Raw genomic sequence first — 20,000 nt, forward strand, 5'->3', positions numbered from 1 at the left:
TTAAATATCAAGCATGCATTCCTTGCTTCCATCATCATCTGCGGTAGAATTGGGGACTTTTGATTTTGAACTATGAGGCGTGTGGCGAATTACTAGCGAATTACGCCCTCCACGCCGGTTCAACTGCAGAATACCCTGCCACTCCAGTAAAGTTCTGCGTAGCTGGCTAAGCGGTACGCAGAAACTAATAAATTCAAGTTCAAGTATATAATTTATTCAAAAGAGTATTTCTCGTTCTAAAGGCGTGACTCGCGAATTAAGCAGTGATCGATTGTGAATTTTACGGTTCGGTTAACTACATTTTTCACAAGAACATATGAAGAAAATAGCACTTGTTTACTGATTAAGCCTAAGCACTCTTTGAACATCTTAGCTTTCAATTTACGGTTTGGTTAAATACACTTTTTACGAGATCGTGTGAACAAAATAGCACTTGTTTACTGATTAAGCATAAGTGCTTGTTTCAGTGATTAGGCCTAAGCACTCTTTTAACATTTTAGCTTTCAATTTACGGTTTGGTTAACTATACTTTTCACGAGATTATCTCACTGCGTACCGCGTACCGTACCCTGGGTGCCAGAGGTTCTATTTTTCTTTCGCGAGGAGCGACCAGTTAAAACGGAGAGGCGAAAAATACGAACCTCTGGTCACGGCAGTTTAGAATCTCACTTCCATGGTTTGTGAGTATGAACACGGTCGCTGATTGGTTTTCATAGTCAGTGCCAGTTCTTTCCGAGTAAAAACAATCTAACACTCAATTTCACTGGCTGAACGGCGATAGTGCACACCAGTGGCCACAAAACCGGTTTTGAGCGCAAGGAGTGCTACGGAAACAAGGCTGTGAATTCGAGCGAGTATTTAGAGGTTTGCACAGTACAATACACAGCAAATTCTGGATTTTTGGAGATTTTAGAATTGAAACCTCTTATTCCCCTATTTTCATGGAAGTGAGATTCTAAACCGCCGTGACCAGAGGTTCGTATTTTTCGCCTCTCCGTTTTAACCGGTCGCTCCTCGCGAAAGAAAAATAGAACCTCTGGCACCCATGGTACGCGTACCGCGTAGCCAGTTTGTAAGTTAGACTTCCACCTTGAATTGATTGATTATCTCACTGCTTACTGCGTACCGCGGAGCCATGCAGCTTCTAAGAAAGCAATTTTCAATTAGCAATTTATTGTTACTTGATTAAATTACATAGTTCAGATTGAATTTGAAGTCGCAGGAATCTGAGTGGCAGGGTGTTCTGCCCTGGGAAGGGCGGGACTCCCATATAAAAGGACGGGGGTGCTCGTCGTAACTTTTAGAGCTTAAAAAAGCGGTTTTGGTACCTGTTAGGATTTTCAGTAGGCTCGATTACCAGCCGCTGTTTCGGGAAATGAGCCAGCGCTCACTCCCGAAATCTCGGCTGGACGCGTGAGGTGAGCCATTGTTAATCTCCGCCAATCAGAAACTCGCCTGCACAAATTCGTCTGGCATAAATTATATGTTTTGGCTGCGAAGGTATTCTTTGACCCAGCCTGTTCGAGGTTTACAGTGCTTTTAAGGTAGGAAACATCCAAGATTGCGACAACGAAAAGTGTTCGAGAAGCTGGAGAATGGGAACTGTGTTGTTTTCTATGGCCTGAGTTCGCAAACTTCACTGATTTTCCAGTTGGCGCCAAGGACAGATTCGCCGGTTGAATTCAAACTCACATTGATCATTCTGATCATTTAACCACAAACTCAAGCTCGTATCATCTGGAAACTTCGCACAGACGTTTTAAGCATGGTTATGTAATTTCTGTTTTCTTAAAATCAGTGTCTTAGCATTCAGTGTCTAATGCTATTTCCCCGCAACTATTGACTTCGCATAAATTATATTTTGAATTTACGTCACAGACACAATCTATCACTCACGCGTCCAGCCGTCTCTTCTCGGAGAGGATACCCGAACTCGAGTGAGCGGCGGAAATCGAGCCTAGGTGTTCAGCCTCAAAAGGTCCACAGCGGGAGCTTTAGTGTTACCTTTTAGGGTATTGAGCCGAAAAATTATGACAGGAGACATTTGACAATTAACTATCTTTTTAATTTCAAGCCCATACTTTGATACCTCTCAGGCAAATTTCATGCCACACCCACAAGACAGGATCTTGGTACCCCTTAGGGGTTCTTCTCAAAATTTCCGACGAGCACCTCCGGGGTATTCCGCACTTGCTCCAGTACGCCAATAACATTCGCTTGAATCTTCCTTCGGTGACATCGCTTCCTTTGTCCTGGGATCATCTGTTGCTCTTTCACACAAGGAGAAAGCGAGTACCTAACTTTTGAATGTAGTAAATCCAAGCTTCTCCAAAGAAAAGGTCAGGGAAAGCTTTTCTCCTCCCTTCCGACATGAGACGCTAAAAATACTTTCCATGCTCATTTACGATGTCTTCTGTTGCTGGCCTTCTGACGGCTCACCGGCTCTGATTTTTGATAGAAAATTGCCATAAATTATTTCGAAGGAACTCTCAGTACATAAACGGGTAAAATCGTTGCTGTTCTTTTGGTGTAGAATCATCGCGCATCACCTTACCGTGTAGCATGATATTTTGCGGATCTACACGGCTTTCAACTTTGTCAGGGAACAAGTTATCGGCAAAAAACGCTCATTGATTCCCGCGAGAATTACTTTCCAAATGGGCATGGCAGGCAGGATTATGAGTGCTGTCAATCTGTTACTGGTGTTCCAAAACGCAATATGAAACCGTTGCAGTCTCTCTTTTCGCTCTAACAAACGTCCGCGGTATCTCCGCGCTATTTCCGCGGTATATGTTCGTTCGTTTCAATGATTTACAGCAAAATAGAGTTTGCTCGCAGTCTACATCGGTAGAGGAAAGAAAAAGTCTTAAAATAAAATTCATGATGTTCTTCAGTGAATTGTCTTGTATAAGAGTTTCCAATCTTAGTTACTCTGTAGGAAAAAGTCCTTTGACTGCATGCAGAACGATACTTGGGAATGTTTAAATACGCTCTATTTCTGGCCACATTTGTTTAAAAAGTGGATAACGCTATCTGCCGGATAAATCACTATGCAGTGGATAAATAATAACGAAACCAATTGCGCTGTCCAATGGATAGCGATTTATCTAGTGGATATCGTTATCCACCTTTTTTAACAACTGGGGATTGGTGGATAGACTGTGGATCTGACTTCCTCTGATAAATTTCTCACATAAATAATGAGGTGCCAGACCGTTGAGGCATTCGAATGTTAATAAAGCATTTTTAAAAAAAGACGACGGTCTTTAACGGGGAGCCATTTCAATTCACGTCAGAGCCGGAGTAATGTCATCAAACCTTTGCCTCATGGTAATAATTCTGGCAGCAAAATTCTGCACGAGTTGTATTTTCTTGATGATGCTTTCAGAAGTACTAGACCAAATAGTAGAGCAATAATCAATCTTGCTCGTTTATCACCAGCGTATTAATAATAATTGACATCGTCTACTGATTGAATAAATACTTGACCCGGTTTATCTGGGACAACTTGGCTGTGCAGGAAGCTGATAACTTCTGTATATCAGCTGCCTCAAGATAAGGATCTACAACCAAACCCAAATCTTTAACGGACTGGGCGGGCAGTAGTCGTTCACCAAGAAAGTCAATGCTAGGGATTGTCATTAAGGACGGTGCCTACTAATTCCAAGGTATTTTGGCGCGGTTTACTGAATATGTGAGGTGAAGTGAGGTGAAGTGAAGTCTTTATTTATCGAGGGTAGCTCAAAATAGCATCTAAATGCTTATAAACTAGAGGCCCTCTTTACAAGATCAAAATAGTTAAAATAGTTAAAAATCAGAGCTTATGATAAAATTATCAAAATCTAATAAAACTATGAAACAATTATTAGCATGCAGCACAGTGACCCACAATATTTACATAGAAAAATGATTTAAAGATTGCTGGTCTTTAAAAATCCTATTCCCAAGAGAATTTTTAAAAGTTTTGAGAGTCTCTGATTCCTCATTTGAAGAGGTAGCTTATTCCATTCCCGACAAGCAGTCACAGTAAATGTTCTACCACCTTCTGTATTTCGATTAACTCGAGGGCAGGCTATATAAAGTTTAGCATATCTAGTTTGCCGTGCTTTTTCAAAGATAATTAATCAACAATGTTTTTAAAAAGCTTTCAATTGCATAGGTATCTATGGTGTTCTTTTCCAAATTGAAGCCTACTTATCTCTGACAAATGCATTGCTACCCCAAATTTTATTTTTGTGTCCCAAGAGCACTTGCTAAGTTCTGCTTTCTCCGCATAGTTTTAAACCGCGCAAAAATATCCTTATCTTAATAAGCACCACCCTTAGCATATCCGAGTATCTCGAGATGCGCAGAACGTATGCGCAATAACAATAGTAGGAACCGTCCTTAACTGTTGAAGAAGTTGATTTATTGCGAGTACGATCTATTCAATACAAAGAGAACTTGTTTCCATGCTACCCAATTATCATTCTTTTATTAAATACGTGTATAACCTGATTTTTTATTTAGAGCCCGCAGTCATTGAAGATAAAACAACCTCGGAAGGGTACGTATTCTCTTGTAGTTTATTGCCACGTAATAATAATAATAATAATAATAATAATAATTCGAATAAGATTAGATTTACTTAAACATCTAATGATAAAAAAGATCGAAAGAAACTTTACACAACGTTTCGATGACTCCATGTCATCATTTTCAAGTGAAAAGAAAAGAAAATTTGATAACTTAATATATACCGTGCGAAGTGATAAAACGTAAAAGTGTGAACGTAAATAGTGACAAATTTAAATAAATAGTTTCGCGCGTATGGAGTCTGATTGTGTGTTCAAGCATGGCCTCTTCTTCTTTATGAATAACATTTCATAAATCAGACAGTCCAGTTTTCCGTTGCACTTCTTTAAAACGGAAAAATTGTTGGAAAGGTCGCCGATGGTTTCAAGAGCGTGGTCGTTCTTTAAGTGCTTGCCGATCGCTGAATAACGGTGCTCGTCAATACGTTGGTGTAAATGTCGGTTAGTGTAGCCGACATACTCTGCATCACACAGATCACATTTATAATTATACACAACGCATTGTTGGCTAATTATAGGTGGTTTGGGCTCACACATCTTGAGGTCTTCACATATTTTGCGACTCTTGAACACAGGTAGAAGAGTGATCGATTTTGCTGCTTAGATCTGATAATTGCCTTTTCACTGCGTCAGCTGACTTTTGATCTTTAAAAGGCAAAACCACTCGGTGAACAGCATTTCCATTGGTGGATAATTGAGCTTGCTCTCCAGGGTTTTCAGACCTCACTGAGGTGAAAAAGTGAGAGATAGTGGACTTGATGAGGCTGTCGGGGTACTTGAGGTTAGTAAACATCACCTTGAGATGATCACATTCAGATTTCAAAGACTCCCATGAGGCCGACAGGTGGAACGCACGATTTATCATGGTCTTGAGTAGCGATTTCTTGTACCTTTTATCGACATGGCTTTGGTGGTGAAGCAGTAGGCCAGTGTTAGTTGGTTTACGATAAACACGTTTTATCACCTCGCACGGTATATATTAAGTTATCAAATTTTATTTTCTTTTCACTTGAAAATGATGACATGGAGTCATCGAAACGTTGTGTAAAGTTTCTTTCGCTCTTTTTTATCATTAGATGTTTAAATAATAATAATAATAATAATAATAATAATAATAATAATAATAATTATAGGAGCCGGGAGCTCATCAAGAGGAGCCTATATCCCCTCTAATTCCTTGAGTCAACCCTTTCCCGAGTAAATTTATTTTTAGGAACAGGTTTTTCCCGCGAAAAGTATCATAATTCCCTTGACGCTGTGATAGCTCTGTTTTGATTGGCTTTTACAACAGTGAGCGTGCTGAATCTCCCAAGGGCAGTGTTCTATAAATAAATCTACTCGGGAAAGGGTTGACTCCGAGGCCAAGTATGGGAGATAGAGGCTGCTCTTAATGAGCTCCTGTAGGAGCCCATCCTGGAGCGTGCAACTTCCATACAGCGTCTGTGAAACGGCGTTTTCACAAGTAGGTTTATTTTTAGACAAGCCCTTCCCGCGAATTAGGTCAAAAAACAAAGTCAGTTACGGTTCGGTGACCCTATGACATCAGCTTAATTTCTTGTAATTGGTCATCGGGCTCCTGTGGGAGTCTCATTAGCGGGAAATTCAATCTAAAAATAACCTTACTTGTGAAAACGCCGTTGCACAAGAATAGTTAAGTTGCACGCTCCGGGTGATGGGCTCCTGTAATAATAATGATGATGATGATGATGATGATGATAAAGAAGATAATAATAATATTGATAATAGTAATATAAACAACAATAATGATCATTACGATAACGATAACGATAACGATAACGATAACGATAACGATAACGATAACGATAACGATAACGATAACGATAACGATAACGATAATGGTACTAATAATCCAAATTAAAACCCAGCGCAACCGAAGCACAAGACCGCGCCTCCTCTCCTTATCGTAACCTCACACCTCTCGAATGTCAACCAACGGTCCAATCAGGCCCGACTCCATCAGACTGTTGGACTCTATAGGCGTAGTGAAGGCCTATTTTTAAAATACATTGGGCTAAAAACTGCTCCTTTGACCTCTCCCGTGATACTGAAATGTATCTTTCACTGTGCAAGCTCTCTTTGAAAGAATTGTTTCAGATTGGCATCACATTTGATGGTACTGCCGTTTCATCTTTACACGAAGCGTATTTAAATGTGAATTTAAGTAGTAAATTCAGTAGTTAAAAAGTAATTAATTCAATGTGAATACAGACCACACTTAAATGTGGTTGGAGCTATATCAGCACCAACTCTGAAAGAAGAATCAGATATAATCAAACCAAAAATCGATCAATCAGTAAGTTCTTATCGCGCTCAATTTGAAAATTTTTAACTTCGCAAGAAATAGAAATTACCCGAAATTTTTGGTTGGTCTAAAACACAGGTCACATTCCACAGGTTACTCGTTGCAGGCAAGAGATTTATAATCTCTTGTTGCACGTCATTGTTTTAACTTTTGGAAAGTAATCCTAGCCCTCAGTTTGGCTAACCCTAGTCCTAATTAGGGTTTTAAGGTAAAACAATGACCTGCAACGAGTGACCTGTGGAATGTGACCTGTGTCTTAGACCCGCCTCGAAATTTTCCATTCCTTTTGGCATTTTATTCCGGCGAGGAAACCCTCATTGGCCGTTGGCCCTTTTGAGATCCGACCATTTTAGCAAACTGGTTCCATATACACCTTTACAACGGCAATTTTGGGTATACGCAAATGGATCACGAACCACATGTTTGGAAAAACAAATTAAAAAACTACAACAAAATTGGGGTTATTCCTGCGATTTTCGTAATTCTGCCGAATCTCACCTTCAAACCGCGTTTTGGCTTCCATCAACCAAATTTCCGAACATAGCTCGGAAGAAAGACTTCGCCTGACTCCGGACTCCGGAAAATGAATTGCAGAATACCATTATGATACTTTTTAGGGGTTCTTCCGCAAAATTTCATCGCTCTCCATCGGCGTCGAAAGTACCATGCTTCAATTGGTTTCGGCCTCTGTGGTTTCGGGTCAGCTCTCAAAACGGCTCTTGTCGCTTGAAGATGACATTCCGCAGAATTATGAAAATCGCAATAAGTAGAGTCAGGCTCTGACTTGATGAGTTAGTTCAAATGGTTTACGCCGCACATCCGGGGCGGGCAAGAGCAACTCTGGCAAAAATTCAGGGAATGCATCCAAACCGTTCACTTTCGTCTTGACCACAAAACTGAAATCCTGTTGCTTCTGTAGGTAAAGGATCACAGTTTACGTCATCAAATTATCCCTACGTTAATTCTGTGCACTTGCATAATTAACAATAATTAACGACATCATTGTTTCACAGCCGCATAGTAAAGCGACCTGATATTTTCTGTATAGCCCAAACAGAGCAACTAAGATATCCATCATGCTTCCATCATGGTTTCACCTGAATCCTTCCACAGGTCAACTGGTTGAAACATCTGCAGTTCCACACTCCAACATGTCCACACGCCCACATGCCCAGATGTCCACAGTCCGACACATCCACATCTCACGCAGGTCTAATATTCAATTTTCCTCAGGTTCACATGCCCACATGTCAACAGCATGTATTGTCCACATATCTGTAGGTCCGCTGGGCCACACGTCACATGTACGCATGCCAACGAATAGTTACCCCTGTCCACAGGCCCACACATCCCCATCTCCTCAAGTCCAAATGCCTGCATGTTCACTCTTCCTCAGGCCCTCATTCCCACATGTCTACACTTCCTCAGGTCCACAAACCCACATGTCCACACTTCCAAAGGTCCAAATGTCCACACTTCGTCTGGTCCATAAACCCACATGTCCACACTTCTAAAGGTCCACATGTCTACACTTCCTCAGGTCCACAAACCCACATGTCCACACTTCCAAAGGTCCACATTCCACATGTCTACACTTCCTAAGGTCCACAAACCCACATGTCCACGCTTCCAAAGATCCAAATGTCCACACTTCCTCAGGTCCACAAACCCACATGTCTACACTTCCAAAGGTCCACATGTCACATCTTCTCAGGTCCACATGCCCAAAGCTCCACATGAGTGTCCCATTGTCCACAACTTCAAAGGTCCACATGTCCACATGTCCACACTTCCAAAGGTCCACAGTTCCAGAGCATGTATTTTTGCACACATCCGTATGTCCACAGGTACACACATCCACATCTCCACAAGCCCACACGTCACTTTTGCATCAGTCAATAGACGAGTTCACGCTCTTGATTGCATCATGGGAAATCAGGGCAACATGGCGGGAAATTCAAAGGTTTGTATAAAAAATTCAAAGCAAAATATACTGTACATGACTCTACTCTATAGGCTTTCGCCTTCATAAACCAGACAATTCAGTTCATGTTCACAACTGAGATGAACTAGATTTGGTATCCGTTCTTTAGAATTCCTAAATATTGCTTTTTTTATCTCCATACATTCTCTGTAATTTTGTGCCTTTGGAATTATAGGAAATGTATGACACAAACTCTTGTTAATAAATAATAATAATGATAATGATAATGATAATAAAATATTATATAGCGCCATCCTTAAAGTTCAAAAGCTATTAACAAGAGCATTACAATATATAAGACTAAAACAAAAATGGCGAAAGTTATAAAAATATTTTTTTTAAGAAAAGTTATTAGTTTGTTTTTAACAAATGGACACTGAGGAGTTGTTCTTAATGTCAAACGGCAGAGTATTCCAGAGTGTGGGGGCTGCTACAGAGAAATATCTTGCACCGTATGATCTCAAATTAAAACGCGGAATACAAAGAAGATTCTTTGATGATGAACCTAGCTGACGACATGGAATGTAAGGTATAAGTAGATCACGAATGTACGAAGATGCCAGATTGTTAAGAGCCTTTTACGTGATGAGTAAAATTTTAAACATGATACGAGAATGAATCTGAAGCCAGTGAAGATTTAACAAAATAGGCGTAATGAGTTCATGTTTTCTCGAAAGAGTAATGAGACGAGCAGCAGCGTTCTGGAAGTGCTGTAACTTTTTTATTTGGTAATTCGGAAGGCCATAGAGTAAAGAATTGCAATGATCCAATTTTGAAGATATAGTGGTTGACAGGTACTTTCTTATATAGCTGTGTGTTGTTACGGAGATGATAAAAGGATGATTTGCAAATACTTGCAACATGATCGTTGAAATGAAAGTGATTGTCAAAAATGACACCAATATTTCTAGCTTTCTGTACAGAGCGGATGGTCTCTCATTGACAACAGAGGTTTCTTGAAGGACTGATCTAGGTAGATGTTAAGCAGAGACCACCAGTAGTTCAGTCTTATCCTTGGTCAGTTTAAGACGGTTAACCAGCATCCAGTGATCAATCTCGTACACAACGCTCAATGTTAGACACAGCTAAAGCCCTATCCCCAGGTATAGTTGGCTGAAAGGACAATTAAAGTTGAGAACCATCACATGGCATAAAAATGGTAACTCAAGTTGAATTTCTTAACAATATCGGAAAGCGGAGAAGTATAAAGAAGTGGAACACCACAATGAAGAGCATGTTTCAAGGAAGCCCCATCATCAACAGACAAAAGGTGCATGCGACTGAACAGAAAAGATTGAAACCGTAATAACGGCTTGCCAGTGACTCCAAAGCGCTCTTGAAGACGAGAAAGAAGAATATGGTGATCAACCGTATCGAAAGATGCGGAGAGGTCCGGAAGTAATAAAATAACTGTTCTACGGTTATCAATGGCTGTGAGGATGTCGTTATGCACACGAATAAGAGCCGGTTCTGTGCTGTGATACGGTTTATAGGCAAACTGAAATGTGTCGCACAGATTATTATTGTTAATGTAGGAAATCAGTTGGTTAGCAACAGACTTCTCAATTGCTTTGCTGATAAAAGTAAGATTAGAAACAGGACGTATGATCCAAGGAAGGCTTCTTAAGGAGAGGGCACTTGGCCAGATTGCAGCGAAGTATTAATAATTATGGAGATAAATGGTAGCAGTGTGTCCAGAGCGTTTCTTGTGGCGTAGCCATTAAGAGGGTCAAGACCGCTCGATTTGGAAGATAATTTCACTACACATTTGTGGACTTCATCAACGGTTACCGTATTAAACTCATCAAACGTATATGGAGAGACCCGGTTGACATCTTGAAGTGAGTGGATAGGAGCTGCAGCATCTAGGTCCACCCGTATTTTAGTTATCTTATCGGAAAAGAAATCAACAAACTTATTTGCGAGTTCCGAAGGCGAGTTACAGGGCGGATATGGTATAAAACACTTTCTATGCAACAGATTGTCAATTGTCTTAAAGAAAAATTTATAATCCCATTGGTTATCATTGATTAGTGAAGTGTAATAAGATTTCTTTGACGAACAAATTAAGTTGTTGACAGTACGGCATTGATCAATGACATCAATAAACAACTGGCGATCCACTGGAGGTTTGGTCCTTCGCCATCGCCGTTCCGATCTCCTGCGATGTTTTTTCGAGTTGTTAATTTCCATGGAATACCAAGGTGCAGCAGGACGCAGAGTAACAGTTTTTTTTTAACAGGAGCATGGATGTCAAGAATAGAGCTTACTTACTACAATAGCCATTCTCTCCAAATTTACAGCTAAATTTATTCTGCCGCAGCTTTGAGCATATATCTTCTGTTTTGGAAAATAAAAAACCCAAAATTGCATATCCTGAAAACTTTTCATCGTTTTGAACTTCCTTACAAACCTTTGAACTTCTCTCCATCTTGCCCTGATTACCCATGATGCACTCAAGAACGTGAACTCGTCTATATGCGCACACATGTCAACATATCCGCAGTTCTTTAGATCGTGAGCAGAGTACGGGAAAGTAAGTTGCTGTTGCGATTATTAGTTATTGCCCTTTCCTTTCTCGCAACACATTCTTCAAATCAGTGAAGAAAGAAAGTTACAACTATATACAGGAGGTTGTTAATGAGAACCATAACTTATGGGAACCAAGACAACAGTTTCTTTTGCCAATATTTTCTTGGCTAAAACTGAAACAGAAGTTCTAAGCTAAGCCGTCTCAAAACCTACAGTTTGGAAAACGCTACATTGACGATGTATTTTTCCTGTGGGACGTAAGTAAACCGGACATAGAGACTTCATTCGAACAAGCAAATTTACCGATGATCACCCTACGATTAAATGCAGAAATATCTGACACTGAAACTGTGTTTCTAGCTCTATTTCTCCAGGGGGCCCTCAAACGGATACGATGGGGTATCATTTTTGGTAGGATTTGTTGAATGCCGCCATTTTCTCCGATCGCTGTGAAATTTGGCGAGTTTTTGCTGGGGAGATATGGGGGAAATATGGCCCCAGTTTCCCCAACAGAGGTCAATTATTTCTAATGCGATCGCTTCCGTTGCCGTTAGCAACGAGTCGCAAATTTGACACTTTTATTGCATTATCATATTACGTATTGATCGCTAATCCGATTACTCCTAAAAATCCAAAAATATTTGTGCCTCATCAGTTATTTCTCAAATTTTGGTCCAAGAAAGCTGATAAAATGAGGAACATTTTTGTTGGTCATTAAAAAACTCGTAATTGACGTTAAAATGGCCAAATTTGTGTGGAAAACTGATTTTAGACCACTTTAATGTTTTTATTGTTAAGTTTTTTCTTTCAACTTTCTTTTTTATAAAATGTTGTTGTCCTATGTAAAGAAGTTACATGTTTTTGGAAAGCTTATTTTCGTAGCTTTAAAATGATGCATTTCTTTCCCCCTAACGGAAAATACCTTTTGAGAAAAAAAACATTTTTTTGGTGATGGCTGACTTCGCGCGGCCATATTTGGAAAGTACCGTGTAGAAAAAGAGTAGACTGACATAATAGTATACAAAGGCACAAGATCCAAGGATCAATTAATCCTTGATGTAAAAACACATTTTAAAACGGGAACCTTCCAATATACACATTAGTTTCACCTCTTGTCACCCGCCAAGCGTTAAAAACGGATTCGTCAAAAGTCAACCCCTACGAATCCTTACAACAAACTCCTCAAAGACACTTTTGAGAAAAATATTTTAAAATTTAAAAGACATTGTAGAACAGAGGGTAACCACGCAATTAGGTAGAAAAACTACTATCAGAAATCAAATTTACAAGGAAGCACTCAGTGCTTAAAGGAAATACCAAAACAAAAGAACGTATTTTAGTGTGGCACAACACCAGCCGTCAGTGTCAAACCCAGAAGAAGCTTTTCTCAGAAAATGACAGTTAATACAAAATCAACCCCTGCTTCGCCAAATTTAAACCATCTATCATTTCATACAAAAAGGGAGAATCCTTTAAGGATCTGCTCGTTAGAGCAAAGCTATAAAAGTTCTATACATGTGTTCACACAGGAAGGGAATCAATGTGGTGTGTTACCCCTTGCATTTCTTTATAAGGTATCAAACCAAACCACAAAACTGCACCGTGAAAACCACATTGACGACATGACCAAAAGATGGCTTTCCCAAACAACCTGCTCGCCAAGAATACCAGAGTTCTACACTCAAACAAAAATTCACAAACCAACTCTTACAGGGAGACCAATCATCTCCGGTTGTGATAGGCCAACAGAGAGAATTTCATCTTTCACGGTTGACACATTGCTTCAACTCTAAGTCACAAAAGTCATACCTTAAAGACACAAATGATTTATAAACTTTATTGAAAGCACAAAGGTCAAAAACTGCGCATTCCTTGTATCGATGGATGTCACAGGCCTCTACACAAATATACCACAAAACGAGGGTATTGACGCGACAATTTTTACAAAGACAGCCCTCCCGTACCGACACACTAACTTCGAGAAATGCTTAAGCTAATTCTCAAAGAAAATTCTTTCCGATTCAATGGAAAGCATTCTCTTCACATTCACGGGACGGCTATAGGAAAGAAAATAGCTCTTTCCTTTGCTAACATATTCATGGCAAATATTGAGACCGAAATCCTAAGCAAAACAGCCTTTAAACCTACAGTCTGGAAACACTACATTGACGACATCTTTTCCCTATGGGACCTAAGTGAGCCCGACATTGAGACTTTCATGGAACAAGCAAATTCACATCACTCAATTATAAAATTGAGGGCCGATATCTCTGACACTAAGACTGTGTTCCTAGATGCGGTTATATACAAAGGCAACAGATTCAAGAAACAGTCGATCCTTGAAAATTAAGACACATTTTAAGCCAACTTAAACCTTCCAGTACACACATTTTACCTCGTGTCTCCCACCAAGTGTTAAAAATGGATTCGTGAAGGGCAAATGCTTAACAACAAATTCCTCAGAGATTACTTTCAAAGAGGACATTTCAAATTTCAAGAAACACTTGCTGGACAGAGGCTACCCACGCAATCTAATAGAGAAAATCCTATCAGGAATATAATTTACAGGAAGGGCTACAGCGCTCAAACAGAACAACAAAAAATGAAAGAAATATTGCCTTTTGCAACACAATATCAACCATCAATATCTAACTTAAAAGAAGCTTTCTCAAAAAATGGCACCTAATACAAAATCAACTGTTACTTTGTCAGATATTCAAGCAACCACCTATCCTTTTATCTAAGAAAGGGAAATCCTTAAAGGATCTGCTCGTTAGTGCCAAAATATACATGTAAGAGTTTTCGAAATATGTCTCACACCGAAAGGGACTGTGCGGCTTGTCACTCCTTGCATTTTCTGTATATAGTTGTAACTTTCTTTCTTCAATTAGATGGAAAATGTGTTTGCTCAACAGCAACATTACTTCCCCGTACTTTGCTCACGATCAAAGGAACTGTGGATATGTGGACACGTGTGCGCATATTGACTCATGCACAAGGGACATGTGTATCTCTGGATGTGCACATGTAGATTGTAGATTTGTAGACCTGTGGACCTGTGGACATACGGATGTGTGGACCAAATATGCTATGGACCTGTGAACCTTTGGAACTGTGGACATGTGGAAAAGTGGACCTTTGGAACAGTGGACTTGTGGGCATGTGGACCTTTGGAAGTGTGGACATGAAGGCATGTGGACCTGAGGAAGTGTGGACATGTGGGTACCGGTATGTGGACCTGACGAGGTGTGGGCATGTGAATCCGAGGACCGGAAGGAGTGTGTACATGTGGGCATGTGGACCTGAGGAGATGAGGATGTGTGGGCCTGTAGACAGGGGTACCTATTCGTTGGCATGTACACATATGCACATGTGACATGTGGACCTACAGATGTATGGACAGTACATGTTGTAGATATGTAGGCATGTGGACCTGAGGAGATTTGGATGTTAGGACCTGTGTGAGACGTGAATGTGTCTCCCTGTGTATATGTGGGCGTGTGGACATGTTGGAGTGTGGAACTGTAGACGTTTGAACCAGTTGACCTGTGAAAGGGTTTAGGTGAAACCATGATGGAAACATGATGGATATCTTAGTTGGTCTGTTTGGGCTATACAGAAAATGTCAGATCTCTTCATGCGGCTGTGCAACAATGATGTTGTTAATTATTGTTAATTATGCAAGTGCACAGAATTAACGGAGGGATAGTTTGATGACGTAAACTGTGATCCTTTACCCACAGAAGCAACCTGAAATCCAGTTGGGGCAGTGATTTGAATTTATATAAAAATGGCTATTTTAGACTGTATGAAAAATCTACTTTCAGAGGAACACTGAAGGATGGCACACCAATAATTGCTGACTGTCACTCCGAAGGTGTGAATGTCAATAATAGGAATCGAAAACCGTAGTTTCACGTCTTCTTGCGTACGGTTTTCTTTTGTCCAGCGGATACGTTTTACCCATTGTTATCCTTTTTCTCATCATAATATAGAACACTATCTCCCCTTATAGCAGAATGTGCACCCACATAACTTAGCTCTCTCCAGAGATTACTGTCTTGGATAGCTCAGTTTAAATCATCTCACCATTTCAGTAGTGATGTTGTCGTACCGCCTTCTTAGCTGGGTTCCCTTGCTTCTTTTGCCAGCATTCATTCGTTTTCTCATGCTGGCCAATAAATGCCTCATGCGGATCTGAATAACATGCCCAGCATGACAGTCGGTTTTTCTTCATTTAAGCTTAACCCAGTCTCCCTTCTTAAAATAAGACGGTGGCCACACGATAGAAGTTTTACAAGAAAGTGGGTACTAAGCTCCAAATAATGGCGCCATGATCACAACCTCGTTCCTGGGACCTTTCCTTCGCTTTGAAGTGGGGCGAAAAAAGTCCTTGGAACGAGGTTGAGATGATTCAGCGATTGTTGAGCCAGGCTGGACAGAACTGCACGAATAGGCTTTGGAACTCGTCCGAACTCTTCCGAACTTCATCAGTCTTTGACCATGGTCGGGTGTTTGCATGATCGGTTCCCTATAAGTTGGCAGGTATAGTGATAGTGAGAGCGTCCCCCTTCCACCAACTTGACCCCGTTTGGATTCCCGAGTTCGCGATGTTTGTTCCTTTCTCTGCTTCGATTTTCGACTGACAGACTATTAGGGATGAGGGTCGAGAAAGCTTTGCTTATAAATGAGTAGCTTGTTCTAACCTAATTTGATATAAAAGAGTGCATCAGCTAGTTATTTTTATTTTCAATAAATGGTTTTTTTCTCCTTTCAGATGGCTGGCCACTGGCAGGGCGAATAGGAATGTTTGTAAAGCATATGACGTGTTATTTCCTGACGGTTACTGTAAGCACATCCTTGGTAACTCAGCAGTGTTTGGAAAAACAATGGAAGATTTATGGAACAACGAAAAAAAAATGCGGCGTTATGACTTGCTGAAAGTTTATTTAAAAATTTCCCGGCAAATTGACGTGCGCGAAAGCTGTTTTGCAGGGTTCGAAGATATATATTGTCATAACTACTTTCCACGATGTTACATTTCTTCCTCGCCTCAGCCAGTTTGCAGAGAAGCATGCGACGGAAAGTTCTTAAACGTGTGTGATCAAGAACTTAAAGTGGCGAAAACTTTTAATAGAGAAAATCTAGTGCTCGCATGGCCTTACTACTGGGATATCATAAACTGTACAACTCTACCATATCGGAATCAAACAAGCAACTGCTATTATCCTGATGTGATACAAGGTTAGTACGTTCCAAAGGTCTTTCTTTTTCTTTTTACATAATCCAGAAGGAGTAGAGTGGAGGAGATGAAGAGCTGCTCTGCTCCAAAAGCGTATTTCTTGCTTTCGCTTTGGCAAACTTGATTTACCTCAACGCGTTTCGCCAGTAGGCAATGACTCGAAAGATGCACTTCGCTTATCTCGTTGAGGAATTGTTTTCTACGACCATTTATAATGAGGACAGCTTGTCTTACTAGGTATTCTCTTCTAAGCCAATCAATGCAATGTGCAATAAGCTCGATTACTTCAGAATACTAGTTGTTCTCTCCTAAAATGGAGACCAGACAGACTTCATTCAGTGATCTTTGCCCAAGCCACAGACAGGCTTTTGTGGACAACCCTCCGCGGGAACATTGTTTTCCTTTGATTTAGAGATTTCGTTACAATGAGAGTCAAAATTTTCTTTCTCTATTAACTTTGCGCACCAACTATCACAAGATGCTGTTGAGAATGTAAAAAGCATTTTTTTTCACTTACCACCACAATTATTATTTGATGGCTTTTATTTTTATGTCTTATTTAGAACAACTAAACATCCTAGAGAGTAAAGGTATGTCTGATTTCAATTGTATTCTAGTCTACTGCAAAACCTTACACCAAACCATAAATATTTCCAACTTACGAAACGAAATCTTCCCGTAAACGCGTTTACATGACCGTAACAAAAAATTGTATTACTAATTGTAATTGGTGATTGATTCTTTGTTAGAATGTTTCTATGGAAATGGGCGTGGTTACCATGGGAACAAAAGCACAACAGTTTCCGGATACAAATGTCAGTCATGGAATGCCACAACTCCTCGGGAACACAACATCACGGGATCGATTTATAAAGAAATCACAAATTGCACCAATTTGTGCCGTAATCCAGGGGGGTTCGGCTTGCATGGGCCCTGGTGTTTCACCACGAATGAGACCGTGCAATGGGAGTACTGTGGCGTGGCTAGATGCGCCAAAGAAGGTTAGTACCTTTAGAAACTCATGATTATGACTTTAACGTTACAGGTCACATTTTCCTCCTCTAAATTCGTTTCCTCGCACCATTTATTTTAAGAATAAATTTTAAAAGAGGCACTACAATCAGCGTATCATTGAGGTTGAGCACGGCCCCTTCAGCCCCCTCGTGTTTACACCCTATGGCGAAAGTGGAAGGGAAGCTGAGCGCTTCTTAGCTGAGCTCGCACACAAAGTCTCTGTGAACAAACACATGAGCTACAGCACTGTGATTGGCTGGCTCAGAGCCAAACTCTCCTTCAACCTACTAAGATCAGCTCTGCTATGCATAAGAGGTTCAAGAGCACCCAGGCAGGAGTTTAATGTTGATGTTACTGAAGCAATAACCTCTGAAGCAACTGAAAAGATCAGATAATTAACTGTATATACATATTACATATATATTTTCTTAATTTTAGTTGTACATAGATTGTTAAATTTTTGAAATCTTTTTAGGTGAAGTTTTAATAAAGTTTCCATTTTTATTTTAAGAATGACCCCTCTGGCAAAGATTTTTTACAAATTAGCCAATCAACATGTGTATCTCCAATCCCGTCATAAGCAAACATATATTGATGACACGGTACAAAGAGGTTTCATATTTAAGTTAACCGGAAGCTAAGAGAATGGGTAGGAGATATAAAAGTCTTCTTAGAAGTAAGGCATATGGGACCTGTTAGTGAAGACTTTGTTAGAATAACTGAAAAAGGAAAGCAGCATTCGCTCAACACGTACCAAGGGAAGGTCCAGTTTTATCATACCAGTCACCATTCCTTTTCACAGGACTTTCGTAAATTGGATTGATTTGTCTGTTATAGTAAAATGAGGCTTACAACACTAACAATGAACTCGAAATTTTCAATACCGCACTCGGTAGCGCCTCGTGCGGTATTGAAATTTCTCGTTCATTGTTAGTGAACTTGTGCAGTTGAAATCCCGACAATTCACTCACTCGCTGAGTGCCTCAACGAGGGTGTGACATTCAGACCCTCCTTAACCTGTAACTACACGATTATGGAAATATCCGCCTGCGTAATGTAAATAACCCGCATCAGACAGGTCACATTGAAAACTATAAACAACGCACTGCTGATTTACAATTGGTGCTGTTTAGTGCACGAAACGCTTTTCATAAGAGCTTTAAAGCCAAATCTCAACATCCAATTACACTCCATTCGTGCGAAAGTATTTTTATAATCTTCGTACATTTGTTAATTCTTCGCGCCAAAAATCGCTTTAAATACTGTAATTTGCATCATCTGATATAATTTTTCCTTAATAATGGAGTCATGACTACTCCGAAACGTCGGATTTTATCTTTTTTGTATCGTTCGTTTGTACAGTTTTATGCTTAAAGAAATCTCTTTTAATACGAATGAAGCTATTGTTTTATTTATTAATTTATTCAACTTTCGTCGATCTTCTCATTTCATCAGCGCCATCAAGTCCACCTTCTGACTTTCGCGGTCACAACTTGAGCTCAACAAGCATTCAGGTTAACTGGGAAGATGTTCCAAAGTCGTCAGTTAATGGAATACTCCTTGGGTTTCACGTAGCTTGCAATCTAGTCAACTGCTCAGAGGGACAAGTCATGGATTTGCCACGCGAGAATCATAGCTGTGTGTTCAGAGGGCTTGAAAAATACAAGAATTATAGCTGCTGTCTAAGGGCATATAACAACTTTGGAAAGGGTTCGTGGAGTGAAGAACTCGTCATTTCAACTGACGAAGACGGTATGATGAATGGTTGATTGATGATGACTTGCTGATGCACTATAGCTAAATGACCGAGCCACGGACTTAAACTGACTAACTAGGCTGACTAGGGGTGCTTTTTTTTTTTTGGAAAGTCCAGAAACGGATTTATGATCTTGGATCAATGGATTCTTCAGCGTCAAAAAAAACGCAAAATCCGAAAAAGGATTATTTTCCATGACAACGCAAAGAAAAAAACCCAGAGGAAACAAGAAAAAATAGCATTTTTAAAACTTAAAAGTTTGTTTTAGAGAAATTCTTCAATGAAAATGCCACCAGAAAAAAAATACCTTAGCGATCGATAAAAAGAAATGACGGAAAAAATGTTTTAAGCTGTAAAAAAAGGTGCTCACAATTGCTTTCAAAAAACTTTTAGGGTAATTTCTGGTATGAAATTTGCAGGAAACCTAGCTATTTTCGACTTATTCATGTCTTCGATCGCACGGTAAACATGGCGCGAGAAAAACATTTGGGCTAAACTGTCACGTAGGGTAGCTGTTGTGTATAATTTTTGCATGGAAAACCGCTCGTCAAAAGTACTTTTTTCAAATCCTTTCC

The 20,000-nt window shown here is 39.9% G+C and overlaps 1 protein-coding gene across 1 annotated transcript in view; it reads left to right on the top strand.

Annotated features, from left to right (window-relative positions):
- LOC138020751 (uncharacterized) overlaps window positions 1–20,000 on the top strand; it is a 54,436-nt gene that overhangs the window by 6,157 nt on the left and 28,279 nt on the right. Inside the window, exons 2-6 of the mRNA XM_068867683.1 lie at window positions 4,510–4,546; window positions 16,191–16,657; window positions 17,219–17,245; window positions 17,405–17,656; window positions 19,125–19,421. Coding sequence (XP_068723784.1) covers window positions 4,510–4,546; window positions 16,191–16,657; window positions 17,219–17,245; window positions 17,405–17,656; window positions 19,125–19,421 — 1,080 coding nt within the window. The remainder of the gene's footprint in view (window positions 1–4,509; window positions 4,547–16,190; window positions 16,658–17,218; window positions 17,246–17,404; window positions 17,657–19,124; window positions 19,422–20,000) is intronic.

Source organism: Montipora capricornis, chromosome 10 (genome assembly GCF_036669925.1).
Source record: "Montipora capricornis isolate CH-2021 chromosome 10, ASM3666992v2, whole genome shotgun sequence".
In the NCBI taxonomy this organism is placed as follows: Eukaryota; Metazoa; Cnidaria; class Anthozoa; order Scleractinia; family Acroporidae; genus Montipora; species Montipora capricornis.